At 52.4% G+C, this 18,223-nt stretch overlaps 1 protein-coding gene and 1 long non-coding RNA gene across 6 annotated transcripts in view; one reads left to right on the plus strand and one right to left on the minus strand.

Moving 5' to 3' along the window:
• The window catches only part of LRRK1 (leucine rich repeat kinase 1), a 118,229-nt gene that overhangs the window by 15,171 nt on the left and 84,835 nt on the right, over positions 1-18,223 (minus strand). For 3 of the 4 annotated variants that reach the window (XM_010985335.3, XM_064480525.1, XM_064480526.1), the window contains 10 exons: positions 17,600-17,772; positions 16,441-16,561; positions 16,011-16,170; positions 15,321-15,597; positions 11,970-12,141; positions 9,355-9,518; positions 8,252-8,391; positions 6,183-6,432; positions 3,474-3,640; positions 1,141-1,338 (listed from right to left, as the gene is read on the minus strand). In XM_010985335.3, coding sequence (XP_010983637.1) covers positions 1,141-1,338; positions 3,474-3,640; positions 6,183-6,432; positions 8,252-8,391; positions 9,355-9,518; positions 11,970-12,141; positions 15,321-15,597; positions 16,011-16,170; positions 16,441-16,561; positions 17,600-17,772 — 1,822 coding nt within the window. The remainder of the gene's footprint in view (positions 1-1,140; positions 1,339-3,473; positions 3,641-6,182; positions 6,433-8,251; positions 8,392-9,354; positions 9,519-11,969; positions 12,142-15,320; positions 15,598-16,010; positions 16,171-16,440; positions 16,562-17,599; positions 17,773-18,223) is intronic. The other variant, XM_064480527.1, reaches the window with a different exon arrangement.
• Positions 8-12,006, plus strand: LOC116149315 (uncharacterized). 2 transcript variants are annotated; one of them, XR_010378239.1, is made up of 4 exons: positions 8-271; positions 7,375-8,466; positions 8,816-8,842; positions 10,564-12,006. It is a non-coding gene; the product is annotated as an uncharacterized LOC116149315 (long non-coding RNA). The 2 variants fall into 2 exon arrangements; XR_010378240.1 differs by lacking the exon at positions 8-271 and adding an exon at positions 2,292-3,015.

An 18,223-nucleotide genomic window follows, 5' to 3' on the forward strand; every position in this document is an offset into this window, starting at 1 on the left:
CTTGCAAAGACAAGAACATCAAAGTATGATTGTAACAACTGTCTTCTTTTCTTACCTCTGTCTCCCCAGATGCTTTACATTCTATGGGCCAGATACCAGAAGAGACACAGAACAGCCTTCTTAAGTAAATGTGATTTAGGTTAGAAATGCTTGTCGTCACAGCTTCATTCACGGTATCTCATGCCTGCAGTGGTTGGTGTTTTTTCTAACAGAGCGAGGCTTCAAAATTCCTAGAGTTCATCTCAGGTCAAGGTTGCCATAAGGTCAAGAGGTGAGTTGCCAGTGTAAGAACTCCATAAAAATTGGGAGTTTGAGATTTGCAAATGTTAACCACTATCCATAAAAATAGATTAAAAAAACAAATTTCTTCTGTGTAGCACAGGGAACTACATTCAGTATCTTGTCATAACCTTTAATGAAAAAGAATATGAAAACGAATATTTGTATGTATATGCATGTCTGGGACATCGTGCTGGACACTGGAAATGGACACACTGTAACTGACTGTACTTCAGTTTAAAAAAAAAAAAAAGAACTCCATTTAAAAAGTTCTCTTCCACTAAGGGAGGCATGATTGATTTTAACTGCATTTTAATTTTTCTTCCTGAGTCAAAAGACAGCTACCTCTCTCCCTCTGGCTGCTCTTTAGTTACCCATTTCTCAAGGTAAATTATTTTAAAATGTGGTTAAAAAATAAGATAGGATAAAACTGACCGCAGGATCTCAGAGTTTTAACAGCGGTGGCCACGTGTATGTGTTTTGGACAAAGAGATTTATGTGGCTGGTGGGCTTTTGGGCTGCTTCTTTTGATGCTCTTGTTTGCCCTCCCAGCGGGGCTATAATCAGTCTCCTTTACAGATGAGTAAATTCAGCAACTTCCTGGATTATGGCAAAGAACCCAGTCTTGGAACACGGTTCTGACTCCAGACTGGGAGCTCCTCCAGCCTTGCCAACACCGGCATTTAGACCTGGTGGGGTCCTTTATCACCCGCAGGGAGTTGGCCAAGTGAGCTGTAGGCAGGTGTGCCTGGCCCCAGATGGCTTCCCCAGGGACCTGCGCCACTCCCTATGGGTCTTGGGCCTCCCAGGGGCTAGACTGGGCTGGCAGCCCCCTGTGGAAGGTTCTGGGCATGGTGGTACCTTTGGCATTCTCGGACAGCACAGTGTTGAGGCTGCCCAGTGGGGCGAGCTCCAGGGCGAAGCAGAGCGGGTGGATGCTGATGCCGATGAGGGACACGATGCAGGGGTGCTGCAGGGCGTGCAGCATGCTGGCCTCCTGACGGAACTCCGAGAAGTTCCTCATGGCGTCCGTGGCCCGCAGGTGCCTGAGCATGGTGTCTGCGGGGAGAGCACGGCTGTCAGCGCTGCCCGGGGAGCCTGTCCAGGGCCACTTGGGGTGGGGGCCCCGTCACTCTCAGAGCTGCCTCGCAGGAACTCGAGGGGCCGGGCGTGGCCAGGATTTACATTTTAGGGCAAACTTACCCTATCCAGGGTTGCAATATCGTCACCCAGAATCTGGCCCCAAATGGTCACATTCCTGAGGCATTCCAGGCTGGTATCAAGTGTGCCCCTGATCAGGTGCCACAGTTGTCCTGACATTCCTGCCCCTCTGTAGAGGGATGCGCACGCCCCCACCCTCATCACTGAGACGTCGTTCTCGTAGTCCTGGCCCCACCCTGCTGTTGGCCACCTGAGAGTCACAGTTTGATCTTATTCTAATTCTCCATCCCTGAGTCACCCAGAACGTGGCTCAGGCCACCATCTGGCATGGAACCAGGCCCCCACTGCTCACCTGCAGGGATGCTGAGGGCTTGGTCCCTGCTGTTCACTTTACTCCCTGCCAGAAGCCAGGACCATGGAAGGCAGAAAGGACCATCCCAGAGAGAAAACTGTGGGGCAGCCGTGGGCCTGGGACCCATCATCTCAGGCCAGAGGAGAAAAGTCTATGGGCTGCAGGTGGGCTGTGCTGTAACCTTCTCCCGATGCCCTCAAAGTGCATCCCCCATGGAAGGCGTCTGCCTGGGCACCCCCCAGGGGCCCTTCCCACCAACTAGAGGGCCAGGATACCACTCATGAGGCTGCAGCCCGTCCTGAGGTCACTGAGCAGTGTCCTGATCTTTCCCTTGCCAAAGTTCAGATTTTAAAGTTCATTGGACATGGAAGTTTAAACAGCATGAAGAAAATCTTGGCAAATGAAATGCATCAACTGTGCCAGAGCTCTCCGTGTGCCAGCCACGTTTGTTTTCTAAGCGTAAAAGTTTTGTTTTTTCACATTCGGTCTTTAACTGGTGAAGAATTTATTTCTGACTATGCTGTGAAGTCTGGCCTGAGGGTCCGCCCCAGTGAGTGAATAGTCAGCCTTTCCCGCTGACTTGCGACGTCACCTCTGTCACGTGCTGGCCTCCCACGCAGGCTCGTCCCGACAGGCCTATCCGCGCCCTGGGAGAAGACCGCCTTAATGCCTGTAGGTGTGTGTAAGTCAGAACGCCTGCTGGGCAGGCCTCTTTCTTTTGTCTTCCACTGTGAAATTTTCTTGGCTGTTCTTGGGTTTTTGTCATTTCATATGCATTTTAGAATCAGGGTTCTCTTTCTCTCTCTCTCATACACACACACACACACACACACACACACACACACACACACACACCCTGCTGGCATTTAGATGAGAACTACATTGAATGATATATATTAATTATTCCTCAATTCCTTAGTTTAATGGCTGCCGTGAAAGGCATTTTCTAGTGGGTCACTGCTGATGAATTTGATGCTGAGCTCATGCCTAGCAACTTTATCTTCCATTGTCCTACAATTCTAATTTTTCTACCCAGAGTGTAAATTCCTTTTGTGAGCATAAAGATGACCAGGCTAAGCCAGGGGCAGTAAGGGGATGTGACATCCACCCTGCTGGAAGTGAGCAGGCCTTCTGGTGCTTGCACCGGCTGAGCTTTAGGTGGTGACGAGTCGCTCCAGAACGTCACTGCACCGCACAGGATGTGTACACCTGAGTGTGCCAAGGTAAGAGGGTGTCCCCTCCTTTGGGGGGTTGGAGGTGGGGGGAGAAGCCAACCACACTGGCTTTCCAGTCCATTCATCTGGCGCTCCCACGGGCCTTCTTTTAGTGGAGATGGCCCAGGGTGAGGGGTCCACCTGAGGTCTGCCTGTGTGCCCACCACATGCCAAGCCTGGACTGGGCACAGAGTGGATGGAAACTGGAATGATGGCCCGTGCTCTTGGGGGCTCGTGTCCAGATAAGAAAGTAATCTCCAAAAGCAATTTCTAGGCCTGGCTCAGTCTGATTCTCGAGCTTGTCCCCCATCCTGCTGGAGCAAAGCAGGGCTGCCCCTGGGCCTCACTGGCTGGACCTACCCTTCTCCCCTGCCCACGAGGCCTCAGGCATCCCCAAGACAATGCAAGTCTGGCCTAAGGGAATGCACATCTGAAAAAAAATGACACAGGGTCCCGTTTACGTTTACCTGCCGGGGCATTAGCGAAGTTCTTGAATTTCTTGATCTGGAATCGCTTCACAGCCACGGGCTGGCCCTGGTACCGGGCCCGGTAGATGACAGTGCCGCTCCCACCTTGGCCCAGGATGGCGCTCTCATCCTCGCTGTGCTCCAGTTTGCTGTTCTCCAGGAAGAGTCTGCGGGAAACACAGTGCCAGGGTCAGAACAGACCCCTAGAGAGGCCACTGGGGTAGGGCAGGTCCTGGGCTAGGCAGGTGCAGGGACAGGCTGGGCCACTGGTTCCCACTGTGGAGGGTCAGGGTTCGAAGCCACCTGTGGGGTCAGCCAGAGCTGGGACACACCCCGGCCCTGGGCAGATCACGCAGCCTCCACAAGCCTTGGTCTCCTCCTCTGTAAAGTGGGCTCATAACAGGAACTGTGTCAGCAGTGTGGCTGGTGACCTACATGGGGTGAAGCCTCTGAAAGTGGTGGACACGGAAGAAGAATTCCCTTAGATGTTTTCCTCCCAAACATTCTGTGCTGTGAGAGCTAGTTTCCATCAGACAAACCTTATTTACTTACTGCTACGTTAGTTGTTCCCTTTTTTTTTTTTTTGAGTGGCTGGAAAATGAAGTCTCATTTCATTATTTAGAAAAGAATTCTTTGATTGAAGTATAGTCAGTTTACAATGTGTCAGTTTCTGGTGTCCAGCATAAAGTTTCCATCCTCATTTCTTTTTATTAAGCAAAGAAGTATATAAACCAGCCATGCAGTGTGTTCCCACAGTCAATGGCTAGGATTTATTTCACCCAAGGGCAGGGAGTTCAGACCTTCTCACCCGTCTGTGTGTTCTAAACCTAGGTAAAAGGGAGGTTTCTGTTAGGCTTTTGGAAACACTGCAAGTCACTCCTGGAAGGGAGGGAAAGGGCAAGGGATGAAGGGAGGGAGAGACAGAGGGAGGGAAGGCAGGTAGCCAGATGCTCTCCCACTTCAGGGCATCCCCCAGCTCTGCTGAGGTCCACCTGGGTTTCTGATCAGTGGCCGCTGCCAGGTGCCCCCTCTGGAGCTCTCCTGGCCCCACAGAGCAACGCCTCGGACCCCCCACCCCACCATGCAGCTGTTTCCCATGCCTTCTAGGAACGGATTCTGCAGCTGCTCAGACTTTGCACAGCTTAACTGCATTACCCTCTGGGCAGATGCAACTGCACCTACTGTAGCCCTTGGTGATGCAGCTGAAGACGAACAAGGCAGTTCTCCAAGTGTCAAATCCAAAGCCGCCTGTTTAGGAAGGGTGGGCACTTGGGAGCCTCCTAGGACAGGCACGGGGACCAGCGGGAATGCTGGGGATCCCTCAGGGCTTTCTGTTAAGACTCCTGTAAACTTGGGGCCACTGGGCAGGGCTCCGTGGATGCCAGATTGTCCCCACCCCCGCCTGCACAAACTCCCACTGGGGGAGTGTGATGCTTTGGGACCATTGGGCCACAGAAGAAGTTTCCAGAGAGTCTCTGCTGAATTATGAATCCTGTTCAGATTTTTGGGCTTTTCAACTCCCAGCCAAGTACTTTAGTCTAAGAGCCATGCTACAGCCTGTGACTAGACCCAACAGGGACAAGTAATCTGGCTTTCCAGATTCCGGACAGTAGATTCCATATCCAGATTCAGAGGGGGCATAAAACATAACAAAGTTCAGCAAATAAATAAAAATTCTAAAATCTGGGGCTGCCTTAATCGGGCACCTGACCATGAAATCTGACTCATACATACACAAAACTCTGCATGTGGTCTCCAAAAAGTGATAACCCTCACGTTAAAGACTTAGGAACAAAGGGAAGTCATTTTGCAGACCAGTGGTATTTAATTGTCATTTCACCAACAAGGTAACTTGTTGGGGGATATTAGAAAGAACTATGGGGGGAAATCTTCCAGCGTAGGCAGTGAATCTTAATTTAACAGACTCTCCCAGAAGCATGCTTTGGAACCCCAATCCTACAACATCTCCAAGAACTCCACATCTCTTTTCTTGGGATGGGGGAGCAATTTGGAAAAATGAGGATGCAAATATTCTTACCCCTCCAAAAGTTTACTTTTCTTTGAAGAAACCAAATAATAGCAATCCTTTGAATAAGAAGACAACAGGACTTCACCACTCCAAAAACGCTGATAACCACCAATGTCAGACTGTCTCCATGGAGACTAGCCATGGCTTCTGGTTTCCATGACTACAGAAGAGTCCATTTTTTACCCAGCACTTGGGTTTTGTGATTCTTTCCTGTCAGATGGGACCACAAAACATCTTCTCTTTTCTCCAGCATTCTCTCCCTCGTTATTATCTAAGATTAATATAGATAGACTCAACTCTAAGTACAGATTCAGAGGACCTAAATGCTAAGTTGCAGGGCAGCAGCGAGGAGTTGGCATTTGGCAAGAAAGGAAAATGAGGCAGTAGGGTCTGGGAGCACCCTCTTCTTGGATGCCAAGGGGTGTCTGTCTTCTATGCCTTGATCTGGCAGCAAAGAAGGAGTTAGGAGGGAAGGAGTGCCAGCTAACGTGAGGGAGAGATGGTGTGGGTTGCCGGAATGACTTCACCCTCCAAGTGCTCTGCCCGGCTGGGCCTGTTGTGGCCTCAAAAACAGAGACCCAACAGCCTGGTTCTCTTCGGGCAGCCTAGGCCCAGAAGCTAAAAGTCACCCAGGGTGGGGTGGAAAGCAGAGGGTCCCAGGCAGGGGTGCTATGATATACCTGGCCGGGAAGTCGGTCATGAACAGCTCGGGGACCAGCTCCTGGAGAGGCACGGGGAGGTCGGGGTGCCTGGGGCAGGAGATGAAGTCCCGCTCGATGGCCGTCAGCACGCAGTCTTCCATGTCGAAGTATTGCACGTGCTCCGGTCTCTCGCTTGGGCCGGCGTGCTGGGCCCAGGAGGTCTCGCAGACCGGGCAGGGCACGTATTGCTCCATGAGTGGGGTCCCGTCGCTTTCTGTGGCCGTCAGAGCTACATGGGGGCAGAGTGGGAGTCCGCTCACCCAAAGGTGGCTGCAGGTGGGTCCCTGGGCAGCACCTGCACCCCCAGGATGGGTGGGCTTTTCACAGGACGGGGTCTGTCTGCCCTGGCCTGGGCCCCCAGGAGTGGCTGAAACGTGACTGCTGCACTCGGGTTCCTTTATGGAAAGCACCATCCTGTGCCTTGAAAGACCCACGCAGGGAGAGGCCAGGGATGCACTGGACAGCCGCTGGGTGGTCCAGACCCTGAGCCGGCTGGCCAAGGAGGGGCTGAGAGTTTGGGAATCCCTTCTGCACAGCTGGGCCCTGACAGGACTCTGCGGGCTGGTTCTGAGCTATGCCAGTCTCCAGTGACAAAAACCACAAGTAAGGAGCCGTCCTTAAAATTAGAAACATAGAGCTTGCAATTACTATGATCCTTCCTAGAAGAGCAATGCTGGAGGAGGAATGAGTACAAATTATAATAAGACAAAACCTAGTCATTTGACATGAGCTCCCCTGGGCAGGAGACACAGCTCTTCTGCACACCTCTGAAAGGAGGCGCAGAGCAATTCCTCCACGCGGCCCATGGAGATGCCCTCCCAGCAAGCTGATGGCTGCTTTGTGCAAGGTGGACTCCTGGCCCTTTCTGGGCACATCTGCTACCTGCAGGCCCATGTGTAACGCATCCTGCCATCTGGCTGGTGGTGCTGTACCTGGGCAGCCCCATCTCGGTCCCTCAGCCCCGTCTTCCTGTCTAATGGACCCCCAGTCAAATCTCCAGCAGCACCTGCTGTGGGAGGACCACTGGTTGATGGGGAGCCACAAAGGGTCTGGAGGGTTCACATGGCCTAGAGGTCCCCCTTGGGTGGCCAAGCACCCTTCAACTGCCACAACCCATGCACCAAACTGCCTTCTCTGAGGCCCCTTTCTAAAATGCATTTTTTCCTTGTAGGTCACCCTTCCCATCAACACCTGAAGGACCCCGGACCCTGGCGTCCAGAGCGTTGATCCGGAGCGCACAAGGCCCGTTTCTTAAGCATTTCCTTAGATGCTCTGCTGGGATGCCAGGATGGCATGTGGGTGAGGAAGCCAGCACAGGAGGCTGGAGGACTGGACTAGCGGATCCCAAACCCGCTCTCTGCTCTCTGGGCCGCCAGCCTTCCAGGGCTGAGGGCTCATGGGGAAGGAGTTTTGCCCGGACAGCCTCCTCCCAGTGGGACGCCCTGTGGGTTTGTCTCCACTCCGGTAGCAAAACAAACAGGGGACCTCAACAGCTTCACTTCAAAAAGTATTTTCTTTAAGTGGACTGTCTATGAAGAAACCGATCAAAGGGGCTGGAAAGGGCCACGTGGGTGGCCGATCGCCGCTGGGATTCAGGGGTCAAGGGCAGGCAGGGCAGGAGAATGGGGACCCTTGGCAGGTGTGGTGCCTTCCCTCTCACCCCTGCACCAGCTGTGGGCTCCCCCCGGATTTCAGCAGCCTTGTCCTCACTGTGTAAACAAGACTGTGTGAGGCGCACACGAGGGTCTTCCTGGACCATGCGTGGTAACAGGAAGCATCTTTCTTCCCACAGACTATGGGCAGCCAGGGGGCCACGTCCCGCACAGGACCTGTGGGTCTGGGCCCGTGTCTCCCCCGCAGCGCCCCAACTCATGCCTACAGCTTGACTCCCCTGGGGCTCAGGACTCTGCCAAAGGGCTGTTAGGATTCCTCTGGTCTCCTTGAGCTGAATCCCAGTGGGATTTCTGTTCTCCAAGTAAGAAACCCTACCCTGATTTATAAAGAAATAGGAACATGAGCAAAGATTTGGTTCAAGAACGTTTTCTTACCGGGAAACCACTGATCAATCAAAGAGTTGACGTGGTCTGTGATAAAAGCCATTGCCGAGAAGTCCCTCATTTCCGATTGGCAGATAATTTTTATTCCTCCACTTTTTTTCTTTTTCCAGTTCACATCTGAGGATTCCACACTGCAACCCAGAAACAAAAAGAGGTCCATTGTGATCGGCCACGAAGGGCCCTGGGAGAATCTCCTTGTCTCCAGGGTGAGGCTGCAACCCCTAGGGGCCCCCAGGTGCCCGGGCAGGACTATCAGGGGTCTCCTGCATTGGTGTCCTTGTGTGCACAGCCCTGCCTTGTCACCCCGCCACCCCCAGGATGGGGATGGGGACATAATGAGGACTTTGCAGTGAGGGATGCTCAGGCTGGGATCTGAGCCTTAGGTGTGACACTGGGGAAGGTTTTGCCCCTTTCTGAACCATAGGATTCTCATCTACCAAGTCGGGGGCTGTGAGCTTTAAGTGGAAACATTGCTATGAAAGCACCAGGTGTCCAGATGGCCCAAATCGGGCCCTCAAAAAAGTTACTTTCTCCTTTTACCCTCTCTTCTCACAGAGCTGAAGAATATCTGAAAAATTCGCTGTAAGTATGAAATAATCTTGTGTGTGCTAAACCTGATAAAAATCAGTTACTAAACTGTTGAGCTGATTTTATCTATCTCAAAAAATAAACAAACAAAGAGAACAGGAAAAGGGATCTAAGGTAGGCATCGCGGGATGTGGGCTAGGGAACCAGTGCCATCGCCAGGACATCATCTCTTAGAACAAAGCGGGTGGGGCTGGATGGATGCAGGTCCCTGCAGGTCCCGCCTAAGTGACCAGGGGGGAGCTGGTTGCTCTCACCCCTGAGCTTAGTGGCTACCCCCTTCCCTCTAGTCCTGGGCTGTAGTCACCACATCTTCCCTTGCCTTTCCTGTCCTGCAAGGGCAGAGCAGGAGGGGTGGGGAGATGGGGAATCTCTGGGACGTTTGCAAGGCAGTTTCTGATTTCTAGCAAGCGTCCATGATGAGCTGCTCTCGGGAGCAGAACTCTGGGCACCACGTGGGCAGTCTCACGGCACTGTGGTGACCCAGATGAGCTCTCAAACGTTCCTACCTGAGGTAGCCCCCGTCAAAGGTGACCAGGAGCCCTTCCTGCCAGTAGATGGTTTGATTTCTTTTCACTCGGAACGTGCTGCAGCGATTTCTCTGGTTTCCCGTAAAACTATAAATGGCGACTTTCCTGTGTCTGCTTTTAGTATTCTTCTTGTTTTCAAAAAGCTGAAAGACAGAGAAAAGGCCCTGCTTAAGTATTCCTGGCTCCTCGCTGGCCCTGGGCAGAGCTCTGAAGAGGCCAGACTGGCCCCCTCGTGATAAATGACCACTGTCTGTCTTCCCACCCCCTCCTCCTGCACCGCTCATCCCGCTGTCAAACGAAATGCTGCTTTATCTGAAGGGGTCTCCCGGATACTCTGGGAACGCATTTCCCCCAGAAGATTGAAAATTGGCTTTTTTTTTTTTTTTTTTTTGCAAATATTTTCCCTCCTTGATTTCACAAGCAAAAAGTTACCTTAGAAAATGTGGCAAATACAAAAAAATATGAGAGAGAAAAAAAGATACCAAGTTAACATACGCAGAAAGATCACGAAGATTTTGGTATACTTCATTCCAGGGTTTTTTTTCCCCCCTATCTAGATGTTTATAAAACAGCTGAGGCCATATTTTGTAATTTCACATTTCTATTTTTTCCCTATCTAGATGTTTATAAAACAATTGAGGTCATGTTTTATAATTTTGTATTTCTAATTTTCTAAATTTCTAGTTGTGTATACTTTAAAAAACTTTGTTTTTCCTGTGCCATTAAAAACTCATAAAATTCATTTTTTTAAAAAGCTCAACATATTTTTCATCGTCACTTTTTTTTTTTTTTTTTGCTGTGAAAGCTCAACATATTTTTAAAGTATAGTAATTTCCTGAATCATTTTTTTCTTCGGACTTTTAGGTTGGTTCCAATTTTTGCTGCTTCTGATAAGCCAGATGAAGAAGAGAAAGCACAAAGCTTTCTCTGATTTCAAACAATTGCCTTAGTTGAGATTTACAGCAGAAGGATTATTGGGTCAAAGGGTCTGAACGTTTTCAGGCTCTGGATTCTTAGTGAGAAATCGCTTTGGAGGCGATCAGGGTGCATCTCCACTGATTCTGGGGCTGGGCGGCCAGCTCTTTGCTGATTTGACAGGTGAAAAGTACTATCTTACCAATGCTTTAATTTGCATGCCTTTGATTACTTTTGAGAATGAATTCCTTTTCTTCCTCTGAATTTCAATAGGACGTCTTCCCTAATTCGGAGTGAGGGATGCTGTGGGAAGGGTGCCTGCCGCCACAGCCAGCTGGGTCCCCACCCCGCCAGCCACTGAGCTCGCTTGGGAGCTCAGGCCTCACACGATGCTGGTGCTCGGTGACCTCCCACTTGGAACGTGGCAGGAGGAAGAGTTCAGAGGGAGGGCAGAGTGGCCAAATGGGAACATTAGGAGAGCCAGCCCCTGCGCCCACTCCTTCCATCCCTCAGTGCACCCTCCTGTGTCACTAACAAGTCTCCCTCCCACTAACACGAGCTGTGAGTTACGATTTTCAGGCTGTTGCATAGATTTTTGAACATTTCAGTAAAATCGGAAGATCAAAGCGTATTTTTATTTAGCCACCAAGTTGTAATTCCATGACGGCGTTTTAATTAGAATGTGGCAAAAGCAAACTCATGCTGAGATTAATGTCAATTATTCAACAGTCCTGGCTTATGTCAGGGGTTCTCACTCTGTCAAGTGGGTCAGAATCCTCTGGAAGGCTTGTGAAAAAACAGAGTCCTGGAGTTTCTGATGCATTGGGTCTGGGGCAGGCTGGAGAATTTGCACTTCTAACAAGTTCCCAGATGAGGCTGATTCTGCTGGTCCAGGAACCCCACATTGAGAACCACCACTCTGGACAATGACTATGTCTATAGTCCTGTCTTGCATGAAATGGATGTTGACTGACAGCCGGGACTCCTTTCAACAACCCCAGGTGAACCCACAGAAAAGAACTCCTTGGGTGAGGTTCTCACTGCTCCCAGACCAAGTTAAAGTTCTATGTCCATGGTTCTCAAGCTTGACTGGACAGTGGGATCACCTGGGGAAGTTTAAAGAATATGGATACCTGGGTGTCACACCCATGGACTGTGATTCAGTAGTCTGGGTCTGGGGTCTGGTCTGTGTCTGTTAGGAGCTCCCCAGGGGAGTCCAGTCACAGCCTGAATGGCAAAGCCCTGGTTCTGAAGCCGTGGTCCTCCCAGGTGTGCGCCCGACCAGCTGTATCACCTGGGGCAGGGACTAGAGAAGTAGACTCTAGAGTCCCAGCCCGCAGCCACCGAGTCAGATCCTGAGTGGGGCCTTGCCATCTGTGTTCTAACGAGCCCTCCTGGGGATGCTGATGTGGGTTAGATTAGAACCCGTGCTCCTGCTGGGCTATTCTGTCCGAGCCAGCTAGGCGCTAATGTGATATTCACAGAATGATTCAAGCGGGTCCGCGGCCCAGAGGGGAGAGGGCAGCTGTGCTGCGCGGGACTCTGGGCCTGATGTCGGCAGGGAAAGGGCCGTCAGCCAGGTCCCTCCAGCAAAGGGCGTCTCCCTCCCTCCCCAGAGGGTGCACCTGCAGGTGCCTCGCGAGCATGCACCAACGGCCCCATTCCAAAACAGCGGCTACCTGGAGGTCCATCTCGGCCAAGCTGATCAGCATCCGTGCTATGAACCTTTGCCAGAAGCCAACGGGAACGAAGCTCATCTTAAACACCCTCTGAATGGTGTTGGCTGCGGGGTGTCGCATGCCGTGGGTATCCAGGCCAGGTTTGGATGGCAGGAGATGTGGCAGGAGATAGCTGAAACACATCAAACGGAGCTTGTGAACCGTGGGCCTGAGCTCTGCTGCAGGGCCCTGACCCCAGCAGATGGCCTGGCCTGGGACAGGCTCTGCTGAAACAGCTCAGGTTGCCTGCATATCTTCCTCCCGGGGTCTTTGGAATCTTATTTTGACTTATTTTTTTTTGGTGGGTGGAGGTAATTAGGTTTACTTATTTATTTTTAGAGGAGGCACTGGGGATTGAACCCACAACCTCATGAAAACGTCGGTGCGTGTAAACGCAGACACAGCACGTCGCAGCTGATTCTCTGTAAACTGGGTTGTGACTGGGGAAATCACTTAAAATTAACTTTGGATGAAGGAAAAACAAATACAGCTGCACAGTTCCAAGGACAATGTAGATGTTGGGGTCAGAGTAACGTTTCTGGCCTTCGAAGCTCTTTATTGTCCTTGGCCAGTTGAGACAACACAATTGCCTTAGAAGTTGGGGTGAGGCTGTTGGTGCCAAGGAGCTGTGTTTGAGGGGAGCGCTCGTGCTCATCATAAAAATGCTGAACCATCATGTCAGTGAGCTGTTCATGACTGTGGTCATTTGAAAACAGCTGACACAGGGGAGGTCCCTCCAAGAATTCTGTGTGCCCTGGAGCTAAGGCAGCCACGCGCAGAGCCCTGGGTGGACCCTTTTTCTTAAAGGCTTTGCCTTCAGCCCTCCTAATCCTTTAAAAAATGCACCAGTTTAGATCCAATAAAATGTCTTTGGAACTTTCTGGAAGAGAGCCTTGAAAATACTGTAGAAGGAAAACTCAGTGACAGCCCAGTGGACGGAGCTCCTAGGGGTCAGTCCTTGCTCTGTGTCTTCATCACACAACTTAACTTTGTTGGGATTCTGCTTCCCTGACCTGGGGAGAGAAGGGACACCGACCTTGCAGGGTTGGACAAGGTGCAGGTGAGGCCTGGGAGCTGGGGGGCAGATGTGAAGTTTTAGGTCCTTTCCAGCCATTTCAGCTCTTGAGTGAAAAAACCTTCTCAACCACCCCAGCTAGAGTGTCTCTCTCTACAGCCGGGCGCTTTCCAGCAGACGCCCTGATTTAATCCTTCATGTTCTTGAAAAGTCCTTCTTTGTGTCTCTGACCTCCTGAGACAGGAGGCCCTTGTCAGTGCCCAGTGTGATTTATTCTGCTTCTTCTGCCCGCATCTCGCTCAGCTGGGAACTCCTGGGACTCCCTTACAGGGGCTGTGCCCTGTAGCTTCTTTCTATCTTACATGTGTGCCCTACTCGTGGGGAGGGAGCTTGCTGTGCACCCAGGTGACCCTGCCCGCAGCCTGCACAGCGGGTGCTCAATATTTTTGCAGACGGAGATGACTTAGGAGCCAGCATTGCAAATAAAGAGATTCAGAGTGACTGGTAGTGGAAGCTTTTCTCAAGGTGATCAGAGCCCCAGGAGAGACCACCAGCACCTGTTTGAGAGCCATCACCAGTAGGGGGGCTGCCCCGGGGGTGACTTTGGGGAATTAAGAGGTGAGCCCTTCATGTGCCTGTTGAACAGAAAGCCCTGAAGACCCGGGTGAAGCCGGCTCCCGCTACATCCCCGAGGTTGTCTCAGTGGTCGGGCAGGAGCCCTCCCTGAGCAGTGAGAGCCAGGGAGGTTCCACCTGGAAGATGGACAAATGCCCGGAAGAGTACGTATGCTTTTGGGAGGTTCAGAAATGCCCTGAAGGGTTCCCCAGGGACTCGAGGCATTGGCTGACTCCAGGTTGAAAACTGTGCTCTAAAAGGAGAAGCAAATGCCTCTGTTTGCATTGATAGTGCTGTTGACCATATGAAAGCTTATGGTGCAAGGAGCTGGAACTTGCCTGGGGCACAAGGGCACCCTTATACCTGTGCTAAGATGAAAAATACTGGCACACTCATGACTTTAGATGGGCCCAGACACCACTGGCTGTGAGTCCTTAGCACACAACGGTACTGCTAACACCGCATGTCCTGCTCACAGGCGCAGGAGACATCTTCCATACATTATCTAATTTAATCCCCACAATAACACTAGTAGGTAATAGCATTATTCCCATTTTACACATGAGAAAGAAAGGAACTTGGGATTCACACTCAGGAATTCTGGCTCCACGTGCTAACCTGCTACACTATAAGCCTCCAAGAGGACTTGGCAATAATCTGGCTGATTTTACTGTCCAGCCTGACATACATCTGTGTATAACTGGCTTGCTTTTCCTGAGTGCTAATATCTCCCCACTCCTCTAACCTGTTGATAAAATAACTAGAAAATTGTCAGATCCTGGCAATGTGGTAAACTCACAGGCTGCCTCTCATGTCCTTTTTCATGGGCCAAAGTCAAGGACACACCTGGGCCACGGAATGAGGGATCATGTGGATTCTGAATTCCTCTTTGGGGTTTCTCTTTTTAGGACTCACTCATGACCCCCATGGAGCTGCAGCAGGAAGGACTGTGGCCCCCCTCCCACAGTTATAAGGCCAAGTGGAAATCTGGGAGGGGCCCCAGGCAGAGGTGGCCCAGGGCCGGCATCCAGGGGGCCCAGTCTATGCTGGCTGCACATGGTCCAGGCCAACTCTTCAGGAGTCTCCAGTGGGCATCCCCCCAGATCGCTGGGGTTGAGGGGCAGGGTGCTGACATGTTCTACGGCAGGTGCACAGAAAAGATCTACAGATTTGAGATTCTGGATACTGCCTCATGGCCAACAGTACCAGTAGACCTAGGAAGTGGCTAAAACTGAAATTAGGGCCATGGAGGTCCTGAACACCAAGCTGGTGTGGGTCAGAGCTCACTAGATGGAACCCACGTCTCCTTCAGCCCCTGCCCTCCCTGCCGGGCTGTGTAATTAGCACTCACATCTTTGTCACTCCATTTTTTTTCACCAAATACCCAAGCAATCAACCTCCTGATACGTAAACACCCCAAAGTTGTTTTTAACCCCATTCTTACATGTTTTCCTACACCTTTTTAACAAGTGGATTTCTTTGAAGCCCCTGAAAAGAGACACCTTCAGCACAGGAAGAAGCAGTCAGCTGGGGGCTGGCTGAGCCCACCCTTCAGTTCCCTAGCTCATACTGGCAGGTCATTTTCACGCCCCTCCCTGGAAATCTTGCTCAAGCCACCAGCGCCCCCAGCCTCAAAGCCTTCCTCTAGGAAGCAGCCCACCCAGCCTGCTCCGCGGCCTCACCTGTCATTGGCAACGGGCAGGGCGATCTCAAACTTGGCCAGAAACTGAAAATACTGCTCTTCTGTCTGCTTCGTGAAGCCAGTCCCGACCAGTAGCATCCTGAGGTCCTCCGCCTTGATCACCCCGTTCTTGGCCACCGACCTGGAGCCCTTGATGTTGAAGATCCTCTGCAGACACTCGGACAGCCAAATGGGGTCGAGGAAGTAGAGGTTCCTCAGGCCGTGGCTGGTGTCCGGGAAGTGCAGCAGGGTGCCGGTTTCAATGAGGAAGCTGATGGCTGCCCAGGAAAGGGGAGGAGGGGGCAGCGTCAGACAAAGGGCAAAAGGGACTCTGGGTGACTTCCTCCCGAGGAGGCCAGGTCACAAATTCTTCCTAAGAAGCAACAACACTCCCACCACACGGGGCGCTTCACATCAGCCAGCTGCCCCATCACAGGTTCTCAAGCGGCGTCTTGTACTGATCTGACCACAGCTGGATGGAGGGTTATAGCTGATTGATCACCATCATTCATGGATTCTGTCTTTGCAAATTTGCTTACTCATTAATGTTGGCCCCCAAATCCATCCCTGCAGTGGTTTCGCAGTCATCTGCAGACACACGTAGAGCCGTGAAAAACCTGAGTGCCCCTTCCTGGGGGGCCCCGTGCCTGTGCCTGCTGATGCCCCCCCGCGGCCCTCCCGGCCCACCCACCAGACTGCAGGTCCTCGTAGTCCTTGATGTCGTTGCCGGGCATCTGCTCCACCAGCTGCTCCAGCTGCCTGTCCGTCAGGTACTGCACGTCGTCGCTCAGGCTGCGGCGCTGCTGCTCGGCCAGCACGGCCTCCTGGAGGCTCAGGTAGCTCCTGGGGATCTGGGACAAGTGGGGCAGGGCTGGGCCCTCTGGTCCCCAGCGATGCCCGGCCAGCCCTGCCTCCCCTGCCGCCCTCTGGAGGCCTGAGCAGGTGGAATGTTTCCCATCACCGCCCCACCCCTCCCTTCCCCCAGAAACTGCTCACAGGGGGACCACAGAGTCTGAGGACACAGCACACACAGCCCGCGTGTTTTACAGTCGAGGAGGCGTGGATGCCCCGAGATGGGGAAGAGGCCCCTCTGGGTTCAAGTGGCCGAGTGAGGTACCCACCAGCCTCCCCGCAAGTCGCTGGCAGCCGATGGTGCTGCCCACATCCTTCATGTTGCACGTGACGTGGAAAATGAGCTGCCGCAGCCCCTCCTGACCTTCCAGGCTCTTGCAGGAAAGCTCGCTGTGAGAACAAAAAAGAACCGCGCTTACTCCTCGCGCCTCCCCTCTCTGACGAGCACTGTAATGTCTGTTTACCCCAGTGTTTTCTCCCAAACACTGGCAAGTTGAGAACACTGACGAGATGGACGTAAAAATTTACTGAGGCTTATACTTGGTACAAAGCATGGTGCTCGGGACACCACAATGGGCTGCTTTAATCTGTCCTCCAAACATGCCCATTTTACAGAGGAGGAAAGTGAGGCATACACAAGGTGACCCCCAAGGACACAAGCTGGAAAGGAGCAGGCTTGGGTTGGACCCAAGTTTCCGACCCAGAACCAGCACATTCCTAGCGTCACAAGGCCCCAGGGGGCGTTCTCAAGGGCACTAGAGGAATTCCGGAAAGCCCCAGCCTACACTCAGGTGGCATGTCTCCAGGCTGATCCGTGCCCTATGTCTATGGCACCTCACCCAGAGCCACTAGTGTAGCAGCAGCAATGCACTGGATTCCCATCAGAAAGCACGTATTAGCTGAGCCTCAGTTTCACCATCTGCAAAGTGGGTACAACAATCCCCGTACCCTGTAGGGCTGTCGTGAGAATCCAAGGACAGGAGGTGGGAGAACTGACCAAACCAGGACACTGGTCCTAGCAGCACTGGCCTATCCCAGGCCCCACCCTGCGGCATCCTTCTGCATGCATCCCAGCCCTTTGGGACCACTCAGACCCAATGGAAGGACTAGGACCACATCTGGGGTCTATTCTTGATCAGTGATCAACAAATGTGATGGGTGGTGTTTGAATCTCTATCTCCTGGTGCCCTGGCAGCCGTGGACACCCAGAACTGGCCCTGGGGGTGGGGAGACCCAGTAGGAAGTCCTCTGGCAGCTTCTCATCCTCCCCAGGGCTGGGTCAGCTCTGGGGGCTGAGCTGCCACCCTTTACCCTGGACGGGCCCCAGAGGAGCCCAGCCCTGGCTCAGGAGCCCTTTGCAGGCAGAGCTCAGGCGTCCCCAGGAAGACGGACAAGTGAGGGGCCATCAGAAAGCCAAAGGACACTCACTGTAAGTGTTTGAAGGTGATGTCTGGGAAGCCCGTGGCCCTGGACCCGGAGGGCGAGCGGCAGAGCGCCAGCACGTAGGCGCGCAGGGTGGCGATTCTCTCCACTCGGAATTTGGCTTCAATTAAGTCCAGGTGTGTTCCAACCACCAGCACCACGGCATTTGGGGCCTTGGCCTGCGAGAATGAGCCCCAGGTTGAGCACTAGCTCCCCTTGCTCAGACACGGGATGGGGACAGCTCCCCAGGCGGCAGACCCGCAGCCATTCACCCTGCTGTGCCCCAGGCTCCTCCCTGTAAACCTGGAGGACCCGCTGTGCACTGGGGCGGGTGTCAGGGCCTGTGACTTCTCCCCGAGGCTGGATCTTGGATCCCTTCAGACAATGTGTCAGCTCCCAGGGCAGCAGCCTGCATCCTGGCCCACGTCTCCTTTACACTGGAAAGGGGAGCCCTGTTCCTCTTTTGGGTCCAAGATAGGGGGCACTTAAATTTAAGACAGTGGGGGCAGGATATAGATCAGTGGTAGAGCACATGCTTAGCACACACAAGGTTCTGGGTTCAGTCCCCAGTACCTCCTCTAAAAATAAATAAATAAATCTAATTACCTCCCCCTCCTGAAAAAAATTAAT

Source organism: Camelus dromedarius, chromosome 29 (assembly GCF_036321535.1).
Source record: "Camelus dromedarius isolate mCamDro1 chromosome 29, mCamDro1.pat, whole genome shotgun sequence".
In the NCBI taxonomy this organism is placed as follows: domain Eukaryota; kingdom Metazoa; phylum Chordata; class Mammalia; order Artiodactyla; family Camelidae; genus Camelus; species Camelus dromedarius.